This window comes from Propithecus coquereli, unplaced genomic scaffold, assembly GCF_000956105.1.
Source record: "Propithecus coquereli isolate 6110/MARCELLA unplaced genomic scaffold, Pcoq_1.0 Scaffold39, whole genome shotgun sequence".
NCBI lineage: Eukaryota > Metazoa > Chordata > Mammalia > Primates > Indriidae > Propithecus > Propithecus coquereli.
Genome location: NW_012149618.1, coordinates 825,559 through 843,355, shown reverse-complemented (window position 1 = coordinate 843,355; position 17,797 = coordinate 825,559). Strand labels below are relative to the sequence as shown.

The 17,797-nt window shown below is 53.1% G+C and overlaps 1 protein-coding gene across 1 annotated transcript in view; it reads left to right on the top strand.

Annotated features, from left to right (window-relative positions):
* ADCY3 (adenylate cyclase 3) overlaps nt 1–17,797 on the top strand; it is a 98,838-nt gene that overhangs the window by 25,355 nt on the left and 55,686 nt on the right. The window contains exon 2 of the mRNA XM_012652541.1: nt 15,118–15,267. Within this exon, the coding sequence (XP_012507995.1) occupies nt 15,118–15,267 (150 nt within the window). The remainder of the gene's footprint in view (nt 1–15,117; nt 15,268–17,797) is intronic.

The window sequence follows — 17,797 nt, the reverse complement described above, 5'->3', positions numbered from 1 at the left end:
AAAAAAAAAAAAAAAAAACTGCTAAAAGAAATTAAGACCTAAATTAATGGAGAGATCACAGATAAGAATAATTAATATTGTTAAGGGGGTCAGTTCTTATAGATTTAATTAAATCCAAATCCCATTAGCTTTTTTATAGAAATTGATAAGATGATTATAAAATTTATATGAATACACAAATGAATTAGAAAAGCCAAAACAACTTTTTTTTAAAAAAATGAGAGGAATTATGTTACCTGATTTTAAATATAAAGTTACAATAATCAAGACAGTATAGTATTAGCCTAAGGATAGACATTTAGATCAATGAATAAAGTCCAGAAATTACCCACATATATGATCCATTTATTTTCAACAAAAGTGCCAAGGTAATTCAGTGAGGAACGGATAGTCTTTTTAACAAATGATCCTGGAATAATCAGATATGCATACAGAAAAAAAATCTTAATCCTCACCCCAAATATAAAAATTAACTTGAAATGGATCATAGTAAGATTTAAGCTATAAAACTTCTAGAAGACCTTTGCGACCTTGGATTAGGCAAAAATGTCCTAAATGGAGGTAGTATTGATGCTCTTGGCCTCATTTTCCACGTGAGGAGGTTGCCAAGGGAGGTTTTCAGGGACTTACTAAGGGATGATAGAATTGGAGTTGGTCTGGCTCCCAAGCTGGTGCTCATTCCATGGCGTCACACTGCCTCCTGTTGTAGGGGCTGGAGAAGGACTTCTTGACTAATGGCTGGACGGTTAATTGGTCTCCAGACACCAGGCAATCACTGTGAGCTGGGAGGTGGTTGTCAGTTTGGCGTGGGCAGGCGGCTTCAGCAGCTGGCGGCATTGCCATGAGGGGCTTCCCAGTGTGAGACGTGCAAAGGGATGGGACAGGAGCTGAGCTGTCTACCTGGGCAGCGAGGTCCCGGGGTCGGGATTTGGAGCTATGCTGCAGGGCTTGAAACCCAGCGGGCACACAGTGACACAGGCAGCATTGTAATTGTACCTTGGAGACCTGACAGGCAATGGGAGAGTGGAGTGGGGGCAGGAAAGCAGTTAAGAGCTGCAGTAGCTTGAACGTTTTTGATGTTCTGAACGTGTTTGAATGTTTGTGATTGAAATCCGAGGTTGACTGACTCCACAGATGGGGAACGGGAGGATACGGGGTCTGTGTACTAAAGCAGTGATTGAGGGTAGAGCCTTAGAATATCAGCACGGCCAAGTTTGGGCACTGTTGACACACGTCACCTTCCCAGGTGATGAAAATGAACTTGACCCATTCAAGACTAGGAAAACTGGAAAACTGGGAATAAAGCTCAGTAGTAATCTTGGGAATTTATAATATACCTGATAATAGCAGGTAACATTTATTCAGACGAACCATGTGTCTGGCACAGTAAGATACCGGGCACTTTACACACATGGCGAGGAATTCTCATAGCCCCCCCGAGGCAGGCACTGTAGTTGTCGAGTTTCACAGAGGAGGGAGTGAGCTCAAAGTGTGACTTCCAGGCCCAGGGTGGTGGAGCTGAATTCCACCCCAGCCTGAGTTTGGGGCCCCGTTTCTCACCACGGTGCTTTGCTGTCCCAAGTGTTGGCCTCACTGAGAGGAGGCTGGGACGTGTGGTCATCGGGGGCCCACAGAGGAAGGATGCTGGGGGAACGTGGTGCCCACAGGCGTTAAATCCCACGCTCACCCGAGGACCAGAGCGAAGAAATCCAGAGCAGGGCTGTTGTGTGTAAAAAATGTCACACCAGTAAGTGGACAAATGAGCTGAAAACCAAAAGGAGATGGTGTCAAAGTTGGGAGCCCCTCGGGATGCAGGGCCTGGCTTTAGAACTGTCTGGGAAGTCCGAGCGTGTGCTTCCAGGCTGAGAAACAGTGGCGCAGCGGGAGGGGAGGAGAGTGAGGGCGGCTCGGGAGGAGTTAGGCCCGGGAGCGAGCCCCAGGGCACTGCCGCGAGGGACTGTTGGGTGGGCGGTGAGAGCCCTTGTGCCGGCAGGGCCCAGTGTCCGCTCGGCAGAGCCCCAGTGGCTGTGGCCGCTGCCGTGCTGGCTGGGCACCACCCTTCCTCTTCTCCTAGGGAAGACTCCTCAGAAAGGTGGAGGGTGACAGTTCCATCCACAGAGGTCACTTGGCGCCCGCTGTGGTCTCTCGGGAGTGAAGCCTGTGCAGGTGCTGGGGCTGGAGGACGAGTGGCCGGTCCTGGCCTGCAGCACAGCTCACACTGATCTCGGGGCGAGGGTCTTCTCCCTTCACTCCTGGTGGTCGCGACTCTGAGCTTCCGGATTCCTGCGTGTCTCAAAGCAGAGCAGGGGGACCAGGAGCAAGGCAACGGAGTTCTGTGCCGGCTCTTGCTTGAAGGTCCTAGGAAGGTTTGCCTTCCCACCCCGCCCTTTGCAGATCTGGCTGGAGGTGAGCGTGCGTGAGAGGAGGCGCGTAGTCGCGGTGGGCTTGGCGGAGGCGGGGGGAGGGGCATTCCCAGTGGGTGCTTCTCACATTGGGAGACGCAACAGTGTGTTTGCCTGGGGTGTGTGAAGCCACAGGAGAACTGTGGGGTTGGCATGTCCCTCCTCCCCTCCTTTCCTGCTTCCTCTGTGTATTCATTCCTTCACCCAACTGTCCGTGTGCCAGGTGTTTGCCACATGTGAGAGCACAGTGGTAATGGGGACAGATTTTGTCCCTGCCCTAGTGGAGCTTACACTGTAGTGGACAGACACATCTGTTCTACTCGAAGGCAAACATTTAAAAATAGTAATGCAAACATGGATTTTGTTGAATAGATTGCAAGATCCACATGTATTAGCAAGTAAAATGAGAGGCTTCCTCCCCAGGCACTTTTGTGGAAGAGTTTGAGAGCTCTCAAAATACGGGCCACAGCGTGTACTGACGTCAGGAGGCTGCTGGTGATGTGTCGTCGACATCAGCTGAAGCAGATGGTTTACGTGATGGAATTCTGGGAGGTATTTTGAATAAAGTTCATGATAAAGCCCAGAGTCTGTAGGACCTTGAATGCCAGAATGAAGAGTTTGCACTTTTGGACAGTTGGCAGCTATTGAGGTGTTTTGAGTAGGAGGTAGCACTGGCAAAAATATAATTTTGGAAGATCGATGTGTGCTGGGGGTAGATTGGCAGGACCAGAGAGGGACCAGGCAGATGAGTCGGTTCCCAGCCCCATGGGAGGTGAAGGCCTGGGCCAGGTGGTGGCAGGAGGAGAGGAGGAAGGAGACCCAGAGGCATTTGCCTGCAAAGAGCAGCTGGGATAAATGACCCCCTGGAGGTACAGAAAGGCACCCCAGTGAGACAGGAGCGCAGGCCGGCATTGGTTCAGGTGTTCAGCCAAGGTTTGCTGAGGTCCTGCGCCGTGTTGCGTGCTGTGTTCTCGTCTGAGGCTCAGCGCTGGAGAGCTGTGGGCTATCCCTCCGCCGGCAGAAATAGGACCTGCAGATAGGGCTAAGGGATACTGTGGCCAGCTTGGGTGTTCGCACTAATGTTCATGTTTCCCACCCCTGGCCGCACCCTCGAGTCTCCAGGGAGCTTTTTAGCAATGCCAGCGTCTGGGCCTCTGGTCTCACTGTTCTGGTGCTGCCGGCATAGCTCCCCAGGTGGCTGTCAGGTACAGCCAGGGCTGAAGGGGGGAGGGGGGAGCACAGCCAGGCATGCTGATTCAGGGCAGTTGAGGCTGAGGAACTGCATTCTAGGAGAGGTGGTAGGTTGCCAGGGCTTTGCATTTGAATTCTGGAATTTGGAAATCTCTATTTGTCTTGTGACTAAGTGCATTGAGAGGACTGGTCTGGCAAGGTCCTTCCAGACCAGAGTCTCTCAGGACAGGGAGAAACTTTGAGGATGACTTAAAATCTGAATTGAAAACCAAGGAACTGAGTTAAAAGCGGGAGCCGTGAAACGTCGTTAACAGGTGGAAACATTGCAGTGGATGCAGCTCTGAGTGTGCGGAAGCGGCACTGATCGGAAAGGAAGAGGATGATAAGGAGGTTCCGTGACTCGGGGCCAGGGTGAGCCAGGGGTCAGGAGATTACTAGAAAGTGAAAGGGAATAAATGACAGAAGGAAACGGGTGACAGGCACAGGGAGATGACCTAAAGCAATGGCACACGAGTTTGCTTTAAAGAACCAGGAAGGTTGGAGGGTGGATCTTGCTTTGTTTGAATATTTATCACTCCCCCTCGTCCAGATTCCATAGAAAAGAACCCCTTGGAGGAGGGCAAAATGCAGGCCTGAGGTTCTGTGGGGTGGGGCCCAGGAATCTCCTTCTCTAACCAGTTCCCCCGCCAGCCGAAAAACAGCAACTAGGGAGCAACAGCGTGGAAGGGTTGAGTCAGAACCAGTGACTGGGGAAAAATCCCGGATGTCCCTAGGGAGGCTGTGGGGAAGAGGGAATTGCTGAGCGACCCCTAAGAAGCACTAAAGGGGAGAAGAAAGGGGAATGAAACCCCCAAGGAGGAAGCTGTGATTCAGGAGAGATGATGTGGCTCCTGCCGCTGAAATGTGCAGAAAGTTTTACTCTCAGAAAACTGAGTCATTTTCCGAATTGAAAGGTAGCGAGCCCTAGAATCCCCCAAAGAGTTTGCTCCATTCCGTGGGCACACGTGCAAGACAAGGCCTTGGTGTTCTGTGTAATCAGTGATCTGCTCCTTCAGGTTTTCACATTTTCAGTTTGTATGATGATATTTCTGGAATCCTAACTATCTTCTTCCGTCTCCGTGTTACATGTCCCTCTTCCTCCGGGCTGGTACAGTTGTTTTCAGGTTTATTCAAAGTCAGTTCCAGAAAGTCGGGGGATCTATGTGATTATGCAGCCGTATTGCTCGGAGGTAAGAAAACACGAGAGGGGAGCATGGAACCCTGGTGTCGTTCTGACCACTCCCATAAATGTGCAGTTTATTATTTTTTTGCCTTCCTTCATTTAGTATTGATTGCCAATCAGAAATTGGTTTTAATTCCCTTTATCATCCAGAATCTGTATATTAAAATACATGTGTAAAAGCTCCATGTTTTCAGTATGTGTGAAAACCACAACTGAATGTGCCCCTCAAGCCTTCCTCCCTCTTGGGGGGCCTTTGCTGACTTGTCTTCCTCTCTGGGAACCACTCTGTGCTTCCTCTGTTTATAGTATCTTCTTCGCCCTCAGTAGATTTGAGCTCCTCCGGGTCATTTTCCAGTCTCCAGGACCCAGCACGGGGTGTGCCACCCCCTGGAGAATTCTGTTGAGTTGAATTCACCATTTTTTTAAAAAGGCCTGAAGCCACATTGATGAAAGGGCCTTAAAATAGACTCCTTTAAGTGGAATTGGAATCATTTGGCCTTGAGAAAGAGACTCAGGTGACTAAACAATAAAAGACTAAATAATAAGAGACCCGAATCACATCGATAGGAGAAGACACAAAATGCCGTGACCAGACGTTTGTTTCTGTAGTGAAGCAACAAGTCGAGCAGTTTTGTGGTGCTTGGTCATCTGGGGGAACAGATCCTTCTGAGAATCTTGTAAAAGCAATGGACTCTCTCCCCAGAAAAGGGCAAAGTGTGATTTTCTGTCTAGTTTTAGGGGTTCACTGACTCCCCCAAAACCTAGTCCATAAAATTCAAGTGCAAACCCCTGGGCTAGTATAAGGTGTTAAATGTGAGCTGTTCGTCCCTAGGTGGGAACGGGGAGACGGACCAGATGGCCTTCTCTGGCCTCGATTGCCCACGCCCCTGAGACCTGGGCCTTCTTGATGGATGCACTTATCCAGCAGTTGTGTCCTTATGTTCAGCAAGTGTCCATAGCATTCTCTTCTTAGCCTCCAAGCTCTGCGATTGATATAAAAATAAATCTACTTGTTCACATCCTTGCTTCAGAGTTCATAATGATTCAATGGAAAAGCTTAAGAAAAAGTTTGCTGTGAACACTCAGGAATCACAAAGGAAGAAGGCGTTGTTCTGGCTGGGGTTTTTTGCCCTCGGCTCTATTAACATTTTGGGCCAGATAACTCTGTCGTGGGGGCTGCCCGGCATGTTGCAGGATGTTTAGCAGCTTCCCAACCTCTACCCGCTAGATGCCAGTGGTACTCCCTCCTGTTAGTCATGACAGTCAAACATGTCCCAGTGGTGGGCAGATCGTCCCCAGTTGAGAACCACCGCTCTATAGCTTCCCCATGGCTCTCTTATCCAGGGGGTACTGCAGTGAACTGTTCTTGTGGCTGCTTTCTGCCACTGTAGCTACTCATGTAGCTGACTTTGCTGTGTGCCATGGCTGTGCAAGGCCTTGGGGCTACAGATGTGACTAAGACACACCGTGACCCTGGGTACTTACTGCGTCCTAGCAGGGGGAGGTAAGTATAGATGCAGCGGCAGCTGCATGGGGGGAAGGACATGCCTTGCACTGTGGGCGTCTTGCGAAAAAGAGGCCTGTGTCTAGGGCCTTTGTGCTAGCAGTTTCTCTCCCCAGAATGCTCCTCCTCCTGTTCTTTCCTATGGCCGGGTCTTTTTTGTCACTCATATTTCAGTTTAAATGATACTGCGTCCAGGGGACCTGTGCTAACATCTGTATTAGTCAGTGTTTCACCTAGTGCTACATAACAAACATCTCAGAACTCAGCGGCTCATACCACAAATTCCTCACTGTCACGTCTGTGGGTCAGCTGGGATGGACTCAGCAGGGTTTGGCTCCAGGCTGCATCTTGGGTTCAGTTCTGCTGCCTCAGTTTCTTGTTCTGCCCTACCAGTGGGCTTCTTGGTGCATGTTCTCCTGGTGATGGCAGAAGCACAAGAGGAAAAGCCAACCTGGCAAGTGCATTTCAAAAACCTGCTCCTGTCATATGTGCTGACATCCAAAGCAAATGTCAAAGCTCCTGTCATAAGCACTGACTTTGGCCAAAGCAAATCACATGGTCAAAGTCAGCAGGGGGGAAGAATGCTTTATACCCATTAAAGCTGTGGCTGTGATACTTCTAGCGGGGAGTGGAGAACTGGGGCCAGCAGTCTCGTTCCTACCCAGTCTAAAGCAGCGACCCAATCACTTTCTACCATTTTTGTTCTCTTATGAGCTCTGATGCTCTTATGGTCAGATTATTTATTAGTCTACTGTTACTAGAACATCAGCTCCATGAGAACAGGGACTTTTTCTGCCTTGTTCACTGCTAAGTGCTGAGCACCTGCCTGGCACAGAGCGGGTCTTCACTAAATCTCTGGATGGATGGATGAATGAACAGATGAGTAAATGAAGGGTTCCGTTTGGAAAACCAGGGGGGCATGTTGGGGCTGGCTCTTGACATAGTAGTACTGAGAACTGTCATCTCCCGGGAGACTAAAAACCGGGTATCGTGCTAAGTGCTTGACAAAGGTAAGGTCACAGGCTCATCACAGCATGGACCTCCATAGGTAAGAGGGGTGCAGGATGTTTCAGTTGGAGTCTAGAGTCCTGAAAGAGCACATCTTCTAGAAAATTGGAAGGAGGTGCACTGTGGCTGGAGGGAGGGAAACCTGGTGGGGAGCAGCCAGATACAGGACAGACAAGCCTGAGGGCCAGGCTCTGGGGGAACCATCACATTAGATCCATGGAGTGGTGCCCCTGGGGTTGTGCAGTGCACAACCTGAGAAGCTGTTCTGGCAACCAGCAGATCATGAGGGACCCTGTGCGCTGTGTCAAGTTGGCTGGAGCCTATCCTGGAAGTCTTCGTGTTGCAAGAGGATAGACGTTAAGTGTCCTTTGGCAGAGGCATGGACAAGACCTAAGATAAGCAGAAAGCTTCTGGGGGCCCCTTTGTTTTGAGGTACATGGTGGAAACTTGACCAATACTCGGCTTGGAAGGGCATGTCCACAGTGCCCCAGCCTTGAGCCTTGTGTTGTGTTGAGTGAGGTTGTATTTATTGGAGACTCCAGAACATCGCTTGGCACAGCAATGCTTAGAGTTTGCCTGAGGCAGCACGAAAGAGTCCCCCACTGTCTGCACATCTCGTGCCTCCTCCCCGCACCTGCTGGATGCCCCAGGTCCTCAGGGGTCCTGAGTTCCCAGGGAGCCCCTGTGCCCTGGCCTCAGCCCCGCCTCAGCAGACCCCGTCACAGTCCAGCTGTGGAGACAGCAGTGCAGGGAGGGGAGCCCTGGGCTCACGGGGAGGAGATCTGGCCGTCAGCACAGCTAGGGTACCGTGGGTTCATACCCTCATTCCTCTGGCTTCGAGTCTCTTCTTCCGTGAAACGAGAGTAAGAAAACTGCCTGCCTCCCTCTTGTTGTGAGAAACCAACAGGACAATGAATGTGAAGGCTCTCGTAAAACATTGAGTGTTACTGGGTGCTGATTGGCCTTCGCTCCTCTGGAAGAAAAGAAAAAGTCATTACGAACATACCTTGTGTCAGGCCCTGTGTGAGGTGGTGCTGCACGTGATCTCTCTCGTAATCTTACTGGAACAGTCTTGGGGTGACTAGGAGGGGGAGGGGTCTCAGGTGAGGGGACTCACCCCAGGCTGCATGGCCTGTGTGACTGCAGGCCTGACTTCTTCCTCCCACTGTCCATCCACCCATCCTCGCTGGTGGTTCTCACGCACACCAGGGCTGGCTGCAGCGAGTCAGCAGAGAACCCCAGCCCTGGCTGCGTGGAACTTGCTTTCTAGTCAAGGGGACAGACACAGAAATAAACCAGGAAAGGACCAGAGAAGTAAGTGCAGAAAATCCTGTGCTGGGCTTAGAGCAGGACGATGCGAGGGAGGGTGTGTCAGCGGGGAGGCCGCTGGGAGGAGAGGGAGCCAGCAGCGGCCTCCCCAGGGATCTGCAGTGAGCTCCGTGGGTTGGGGAAGGCTGGTTGCCTCTGAGGGGCCTTCTCCCCTGCTCCTTCCTGCCCACGGCTCCCTGGAGACTTTTTCGCCAAAGCATCTGAGTAAGTTTCAATGAAGAGAGGCTCCAATGTGGCTTGTCTCCCAGCAGCAGAGGGTCATAAGGTCCCCGCAGGTGACCCAGACACCAGACCCCGAGCAGTGCTCTCTCCCCCTTGGCTTCTCTCCAGTTCTGGAGTGTTCTGGAATCTTCAGTCTCGAATGAGCTTATAAGGAGAGATTGGCTTAGAGAATTTATAGGCAAGAGAGCCACCAAACTGCCTCCAGTGGGGTGACTTCCACTGTAAAGCCGCTTAGAGTGGCCCCATGTCCCTGTGGACTGTTAAAAAACGTGCAGTATCTTGTGATGTATAAAATTCCAAAAGGAAGGATCTCGTAAAGGAATTTTCACACAGTTGCATTCTGAGCTCTTGGGTTAGAGGAAGCCTTAGTCTGAATGTTTACCCAGTTGGGAGGTTCATTTTATTTTTAAAAATAAAATTTTTATTTATTTCATATTATTTTTAAAATGTGTTTTTTTAAAAAGGAACAATTCTTTTGAAATAAGTTATTTCCAGAAAATCATTTTAGGAGTAATAAAACTTTTTTAAAAGATCTACAAATAGGTTGGGTACAGTGGCTCATGCCTGTAATCCCAGCACTTGGGGAGGCTGGAAGATCACATGAGGCCAAGAGTTGGAGACCAGCCTCGGCAACATAGTGAGACCCTGCCTCTGCAAAATAAAAAAAAATTAACCAGGTATAGTGGTACCAGCACACCTGTAGTCCCAGCTACTTCGGAGGCTGAGGCAGGAAGATCACTTGAGCCCAGGAGTTCAGGGTTGCAGTGAGCTTTGATCACGTCACTGCACTCCATCCTTGGTGGCAGAGCAAGATCCTGTCTCAAAAAAAAAAAACAACTACAAATAAAGAGACCCCAGTGACTGCCCTGTTGCTTACCCCTGTCACCATAGAGCCTGGTTGTCTAAGGGGGACCACTGGGCGAGAAGAGGTGACTTAGATGGCACCCAGAGCAGGCTTCTCAACCTTATGGGTTTGAGGGGATCACCTTGGGACTGCAGTCTGCCACGGGACCCGGGATTGGGCAGTGTGGCAAGCTGGTCCCAGGATCATACCAAGGAATGAGGGTTCAAGCACCAGCTCTCTTGCCCAGACCAGGGAGCCTCCTCCAGTCCGTTCTCAAGGCCAGATGGGTGTGTGCGCAGAGCACTTGCAGCAGGAGCCCGTGATCCCAGAGCGGGAGTGTCTTCCTGCGTGCTGTCCGTGAGTGTGGTGTCCGAGCTGATCTTCGCGTTTCAGAGGATGCCGTCCCACTCCATCTTTCCTTAATGCCCATGTCTTCGTGAGGCCATTGTCAACGTCACCCTGATGGGATGTGACCCCCTGACCTTGCAGCCCTTGCTTTATACCTGTTTGTGTGCTCTGCCTCACTCTGGGTAGTTCCCAAACTGTCCCCCATCTCCTGTCCCCCGTGTGCTGTCCTCTTGACCGAGCCCCAGTCCTCTTTGAACTTAGGGCTGGGCCAGACTGGGAAAGGTTGGGTGCTCATTAGAAGGCCCGAGGCAGCGAAGCTGGGTCCCGGGAGCACCTAGGGCCGGGATGCCGTGTTTGCTGATGGCTTCTGCCTGCTCCCCTGCTGGCCAGAGGTGAAGGGGTCAGGGGCGAGTGGTGAGTCTGTGAGCACGGTGTCATGCCCCCAGCTCAGTCCAGCCCAACAACTCTTGGTTTCCTGAGCACCTGGTGCTGGAGGGGTCCCGGATGGGCAGGACACGGGTGAGGAGGACAGCAGAGCCTGCCTTCCCGGCCACCTTGTCTTCCCGGGCACCTTGTCTGGTGGAGGAGATGGGTCTGTCCAGAGATCCCAGCAGGAGCACATGCAGAGGGCGTGGGGAGGGGCAGGGGCTGCCTTTGGGGCAGTGGTGAAGGTGTCAGAGTGAATGGGAGGCCTGTGCGGGGCTCTCAGCGTGGATGAGGAGCTGGCCAGGTGGGCCAGGTGTGTGTGGGTGGGGGCGGGGGGTTGCACAGTGGTGGGAGCAGGGAAGGCAGCCCTGGAGGGAGAAGAGACAAGTTCTGAAAAGAAGGTCTGTCCCCCACTCCACCCTCACCCTGGGCGGGAGCGTTGGAAAATTATTCCCAGCCCAGCAGAGCTCAGGGCTGGGTTGGGAGAAACGCACTCGTCATAGTGCCGTGAGAGACCCAGTTCAGATTCTCAGTACGGCTCAAGTTTTCCCCAGAGGCCAATGTTTTCCTCAGTCTTCAGTTCTTAAACTCTCAGGAGAGGCAGTCCTGATCTATGTGCTTTATAGAGGTGACAGCGGCCCTGCTTACCTTGTCATCACGTCACTCCTGAAGCCACACCTGCCTGGCCCTGGGGCGCGGGGACAGCGACACGTCACTGTCACTCCCGGCGCCAGCACGGTGCTTGGCTCACTGCTGAAGGAATGAAACTCACTTTTTACAGACGTATTTTAAGGGGCACATTCATTTTGCTAAGTGAGACACACGTTTATAAATGTGAAACAAGAGCTCTCTGAATTTTGACAGCTTGGAGACGATGACCACCGCTGTGTACGGAAACCGGAAAATCTGCAAAGGTTCTTCATTTCACATTAAAATTGTGCCGCTCGCACATAAGTGCTACGGGTCTGGTATCTTCACGAACATCTAAATTTTAGTTTAAATATGTCTACTGTTCTTTCTGGGACGAGGCAGGGTGATAAGCGTGTGAGCGACCGAGGAGTGCTTTAGGGTGGAGTTCTAAGCCGTATAATGGTAAGATGCGAGTGCGGGAAGAAATCTCATCCTCTAGTTTTGACGTCTGGATCTAAATTCCTTTTCCTGTAAAACTGAAATAACATCACCTACCTTAGCGGTGGCTGTAAAGTTAAAGGAGGTGAGGCTGTTAAGACACGTGCCGTGTCCAGGACGAGATGCTGTGATGTTGAGGGTGCTACAGGCAAGGAAGCTGAGGCCAGCAGCGGGGACTCCCAGTGTCACCCAGGAGCACACGCAAACTGCTGCTGCCCTCGTGGCCCACCCGCTGCACAGGAACACTGCGATGCCACCATCGTCGCAGGCGACTGTGATGGGAGGCCTCTCCCGCCACCAGCATGGCTCCTCCTGCCACTCTGGAGTCTTCCTCCCCCAAACCAGATTCCTGTCTTCCTGCTTGAGGTGTCCTTGGCTTGGTAGCGTCACCCTGCTGGATTTGTGCCCTGGCCTCGGAGGCTGTGAGTCGGCCTGGGGGCCCTTGGCTGAGCCTCCCACCGCTCTACCCCCAGGCTAGGGACCGCCGAGCTCCTTCCAGCTCTTGCAGCCTTGACTTCATTAGAGAGGGGCCATGGGGTGGAACAGAGCAACAGCACCCCCAGAGCCCTGCTTTTCAGCTGAGGCAAGTTGAGGGACTTGGGGGGAGCCCTAAGAAACCCAAGGCCTGATGCTCCCGGGAGAACTGTCCAGGAACAGAGGAGCTCACCGGGAGGCCGGGAGGGAGTTCCCTGGCAGCGTGGGCCCTGTGGCCAGGTCGGGAAGGGCCCGAAGCCTCTGTGACCAGGGGATGCCCAGGGACAGGAGATCGCACGACTCTCTGGCCACCCAGGAACCGACTGGCCTCTCCTTTCCTCTGGCCTTCTTCCCCAGCCTCCATGGGCCAGGTCGTCTCCAGTTCCTGCTTTGGCCCTTGGAAATGGGGTGAGCAAAGACCAGACAGCATCAGGGCGGGGGGAGCCTTGGGGCGAGTCAGTGCACCCTCAGCTCCTGGAGGCTGACACCGGAGCTCAGAGAGGTCATTTGCTTGGAGGGCCAGCCAGCTAGCAAGGAGCAGTGTCAGAGTCCAGGGTGCCTCCTGCATTTATTTTCCCTACTGTATGCCTATGAGTGGGGTGAAAACTTGGATTTTATTTTAAATACGTACAGGTCAGTGAGAGAAGTACTGTGCTGCATAGAAGGTCACCAGGCCTGAGCCAGACCTGGCACCTTATCACTTTCTTTGGGTTAGCATCTTTGGTGGCCATGGCGTGGAGCTTTCCCGTGGCAGTTGTTCTCTGACGGCCTGCACAGCGGTCTGATTTCGTTAGGTGGACACCCGAGGGGATTGATGGCAACTCCCGACACAAGCTGAGTGCTGTACACTGTTACGGAGCCTGTCCCATCTGTCCCCAGGAGAAGGCCAGGCAGGGCCTGTCACTGGGTGGCAGGAGGACCCCAGAGCGCAGAGCCCAGGCGACGGCCCAGGCTGGTTGTGGCTCCAGGGCAGCCTGCCTTGGGGGGGCCCTCAGTTCACAGTCCCTGACACCAGCAGGGGCAGGGTCCAGGTGTTTGGTTCCCGGCTGGCCTCCACCTCCACACGCAGCTTCCCCCTTGGCCTGCAGGACCCAGAGCCCCATGAGCCCAGAAGCCATCGACCCTGGGGGCTGCTGTGTTGCTCGGTGAGGAAGCGTCGGGTGCCAGCCTGACCTGTCACCCAGACTTCCCAGTTTCTGGCATCGTGAGCTTGGGGATGGCAGATTTCCAAGACCACATGGCCCCACAGGAGGGTGGCCTCTGGGCAGGTTCCTGGACCCCAGACTAGATTAGCCTTGAGACCCCGTGTGGTCTGCGTGACTGGCTTTGACTCACTGAACACCAGTCGGCAGCTTTGCTGACGATCACTGTTCACTGAGTGGCCTGAGGCCATACGCACTGTGAGACCCAGACAGGTGGGCCCTCCTGCCCCAGCGGAAGGTCAAGGATGCTCCAGAGGGCTTGCCCCACAGATGGCATAGGCAACTAGGGCTGCCTGGGCCCAAGAGGACAAGTCGTTAGATGTGAAACCGGCCACCAAAGCCTGGGAGCCTGCAGCTGGGGACATGCCGACCAGCACTGAGACACACCCGACCTCCCAGTTGCTCACTGTGCAGCGGCCTGTGCCCTGGGGACCACGTGCAGAGGCTGTGGGAACACTCTGCTGGGTGTGGTGGTGGCAGGTCCCCAGGGTGAGTATCGATTGGCTCTGAAGCAACAGAAAAGCAGTTCAGAGGGGATGTGGCATAACCAAGAGAACCCAGAAAATTCACATCAGAAGTAACTCCCTTGTCTAGTAAACCATCTCGTGTAAAAATCTAAAATTGTCTTCCCTGTGTTTTCACCTGCCCCAGAGCCCATTATATTCCGCTGGGCTAACCTTTCCCCCGACGAGGGCCAGAAATGAAGAAATTCTTCCGCTTCCCTTCCCGTTCCACTTCCCAACTCCAAACCCGTGTCTGAGGAACCACACCTCGCCAGTCTGCCCTCCTTTGGGAAGCAAGGCTGGGAGTGTGGTGGGAACGTGAGCCTGGCCTCAGGGCAGGATGTGGAGCTGGGGGGGCGGGGTGCGAGGAGAGGCCGGACCAGGAAGCAGCCTTGCTTGGGGAAGGCTCACGAGATCAGTGGTCTTGGAGAAGTGGAAGGAATTAGCACCTGGTGTAGCCTGGATGGGGCAGTCAGGGCCAGGAGCCCTGGACGTCGGGCGTGGTTTGGGTGTTCGGATCCATGTCCGAGGTTACCTCTGCAGGAGGCTATTGGGTCTGCAGTCCCAGCTGCCTGTGGGAGTGGGCTGGGGACCAGGACACCTCAGGGAGTAGTCTGTAGGGTGCCAGGGATGGGAAATAGTCTCTCGATGCCCAGGAAGCCCTCTGAGCCAGTGCACTGTGCTTTCAGGCAGTGAGGGACACACCAGGTCCCATGACTCCCACCTTGCAGCTTGAGACCTGAGCATTGATACTAGTCTCCCTCACCTGCTGGCAGGTGGGGTTGGCTGAGAGGAAGTGTATGAATCCCAGAAAATTATAAACCTGTGACACACGTGTAAGGTAGCATTGTGACTACTGATTCAACTCAGGACCTCTTCAGGTCTCCTGTTACATCCCAAATGATCTGCAAATTTTAGGATTATACATTCCTGGCTGGTGGGACCTGGGGTTTGTACACCCACCTCCCCAGATATCAGCACAGCGCCTGAGAGCAACTAGTGGCGCGTGCTTGGTAAGTGCTGGTTGAATAAATGGGTGAAGGAATGAATGGGCAGCTGCGGGCCTGGGAATGGGGGCCCCTCGGCCAGCCTTGTGGGTCCCCCTGAGCCTTTCAAGCCTCAAGCCACACCCTTGGGTGGGCCTCACCCATTCATGGTAGGTGGGGCAGGGTCTGCGCCAAGGACCTGATGCCCGATCAAGGTCCATCAGGTGACTTCAGATTTGATTTTGGTCACCACCCACCCCACCATCTCCATCCCCTTTCCTGAAGACATGCTTTCACCATTGTCCTTTCTCTCCTTTTTGGGGTGCAGATCCTGGCCAACATCTTCCTCTACCTGTGCGCCATCATCGTGGGCATCATGTCCTATTACATGGCCGACCGCAAGCACCGAAAGGCCTTCCTGGAGGCCCGCCAGTCGCTGGAGGTGAAGATGAACCTGGAGGAGCAGAGCCAGCAGCAGGTGAGGCTGGGCCTCCGGGGGCTCTCAGGGAGGCCTCGGGTCTGGAGCTCGGGTTCGGGGACTGTGGCCTGGGAGGAAAGGCCTGTCAGAAGGGAGACGAACCAGCGCAAGGCACCCAGGGCTCTGTGGCGCTTGTAGTTCATGTGCCAGGGTCAGGTGTTTGCTTCCCGTCGTGGCCTTTTTGGTTCCTCCCCGTCAGAGGGCTGCTTCTGGACTTCGGGGGAGCTTCTCACTCCTGAATCTCCTTTTATTTGACCTAAACCTCTCTTCCTGACCCTCGCACCCCACAACCTGGTTTTCTTTTCTGTAATGTAAAACTTTTCATTTTAAAGAAATGCACTGCCCAAGCAGCCAGCTGTGACTCCCTGCCCTCCTTTCTCGGGTGACCTTCTCAGGATTGGGGCAGAGGTGTCACAGGCACCGCTTCACATCATGCCTTCTCCGCGTCCCCCGCCACTCTTGCCCCCACAGCCGCAGATTTGCACCGTGCACCTACTGTGCGCTTCGCAAGAGCATCTCGGCCCATCCGTCAGCATCACGCCTCCACCCAGGGAGCGAGTCCCCACTACTTCCTGTTCTAAGTCACCCACGCAGAAGCAGCGCCAGCCCAGTCCCCAGGGACCCACTGTTTACATTTTCCATCCGGGGAAGGGCCTGGCCATGCCTGTCTTTGTTTATTAACTCCAGCCTAATCCACGACAGAGCCATCCTCCCTGTTCTCACGTGACGCAGCCTTTTAAGTAGTTTTTGGTCTGGATTCATCGCAAATGCTTTTCAAAGGTCTCCATAACTTACATCCACCAATTTCCTATTACCCCATAGGTTGATTTCCATTTCAAAAACAAATTGCATAGGTTGAAACTGTGATTCTCCACTCTGGGAACCATGTCACTTTGTGTTCAGGAGGCTCCGTGTGCTCCGGAGTCACTGAAATGGCTGTTTTCATAGGCGCTGCCGCTCAGGTGAACAAAGCCTGAGTTTTGGGGCCACTCTGGAGCCCTCGGCCCTCAAGGGGCCCCGTTGTTGGGCCTCCCCCATGTTCTGCAGACGATGCTATTTCAAGGCACACACTGGGTCATTTAGCTGGTGGGTCTCTCTGTCCTGGGGATGTTTTTTCTCTTCCTGTTTACCAGTGAGATCCAGCAGCCTCTGAGCTGGGCTTCAGTCTCTGTTCTTTCAGACAGCAGGGTTAGGAGGGGAATTTCTCTGGCCTCTGATGTGACAGATGTCCAGGCTTAGCGGCCCATAATATCCACCCCTTCACCTTGGCCCCACACCCTGTTGTCACTGAGGAGGTGCTGGGCCTGAATGTGTTTAAAGAATCCCCCGTCCTGGCTTTGTGAGGCCCCTGGCGGCACTCTTCACCTTGTTTTCTGTACTGTCTCTCTCCTTTGCATCTGATCTCTCAAGCTTCAGTGGCAAACCGCTGGGATCTCTACACTTGGAAAAAAACAAACAAACAAACAAAAAAAAACACATCACCACCTCGCTAGGCCAGGGAGTTCTTTTCTACATAGCATTTGTGCAGTCGGCAGCGTACCTGTCTGCGTCGATCTCATCTGTCTCATGCTGTGTAATCCAGGACATCTTAAGTCACGCTCAGCAGGGCTTGCTGGGGGGCCTCTTGGCGTGGTGAGGAAGGCCCTGTGTCTCACCCAGGGGCTGTTACTCTCTGCGTAGATAATTTAGATGAGTTCTCCACCCCTGAGAGCCTCACTTTCTTCATCTGCAGAATGGAGCTATTGACATTTGTCCTGCGCAGGGTTTCTTGAGGGGCAGATGAGAGACACAGACTGAAGTGTGTTGTAACCTGGGGAGCTTGCAAATGGCTGCAGTGCACGAGGCCCACTTTCTAGTGCCCAGGGCCACATGCTCCCTCTGGGCAGGGTCGGTGCAGGGAGCCTAGGGGCTGCCAGAGACGGCCATCCCCGCGTGCCCCAGAACCCAGACACTGTGGAACAGCCTGCCCCGGCTGGAGCAGACTCGCCCTGGAGGGAGAGGTCCGGGTTAGGTGGAAGGCAGGGGCGGGGGTGGGGGGTAACGTACAGCCTCAGGCCTGGCCGGGCACACGGCAGGGGCCTGTAAATGACCATCAAGTGGAATGAATCTGTCTAGCCAGGCTCTGTCCTGAGTGTGACTTTGGGCTAGTTCCTGTTCTCTTTGGACCGCCGTTTCCCTATATGTAAAACCTTCTTTGAGAGATTGTTTTAAAGATAAAAAGGGATCTGTGCAAGTCCCGTTGGTATTGCTAAAGCATGGTCACCATCAGGAGGGGTGGAATTCTGCCACCTGCGAGTGTCCATTTGCTCATATTTTCCTTAGGACTTTTGTCGCTGTTGGTGAGAGACATCCGCCTGCTGTTGTACTTTCTTTCTGTGTCCTTGACAGGTTCTGGCATCATGGTTATGCCAGACTCGTTAAATAATTTGGGAAGTGTTCCCTCCTAATCTCTGGAAGAGTTTGAGGATGACTTGGGGAACTCCTTAAATATTTAGAATTCACTAGTGACGTCCTGTGTGCCTGGAGTGTT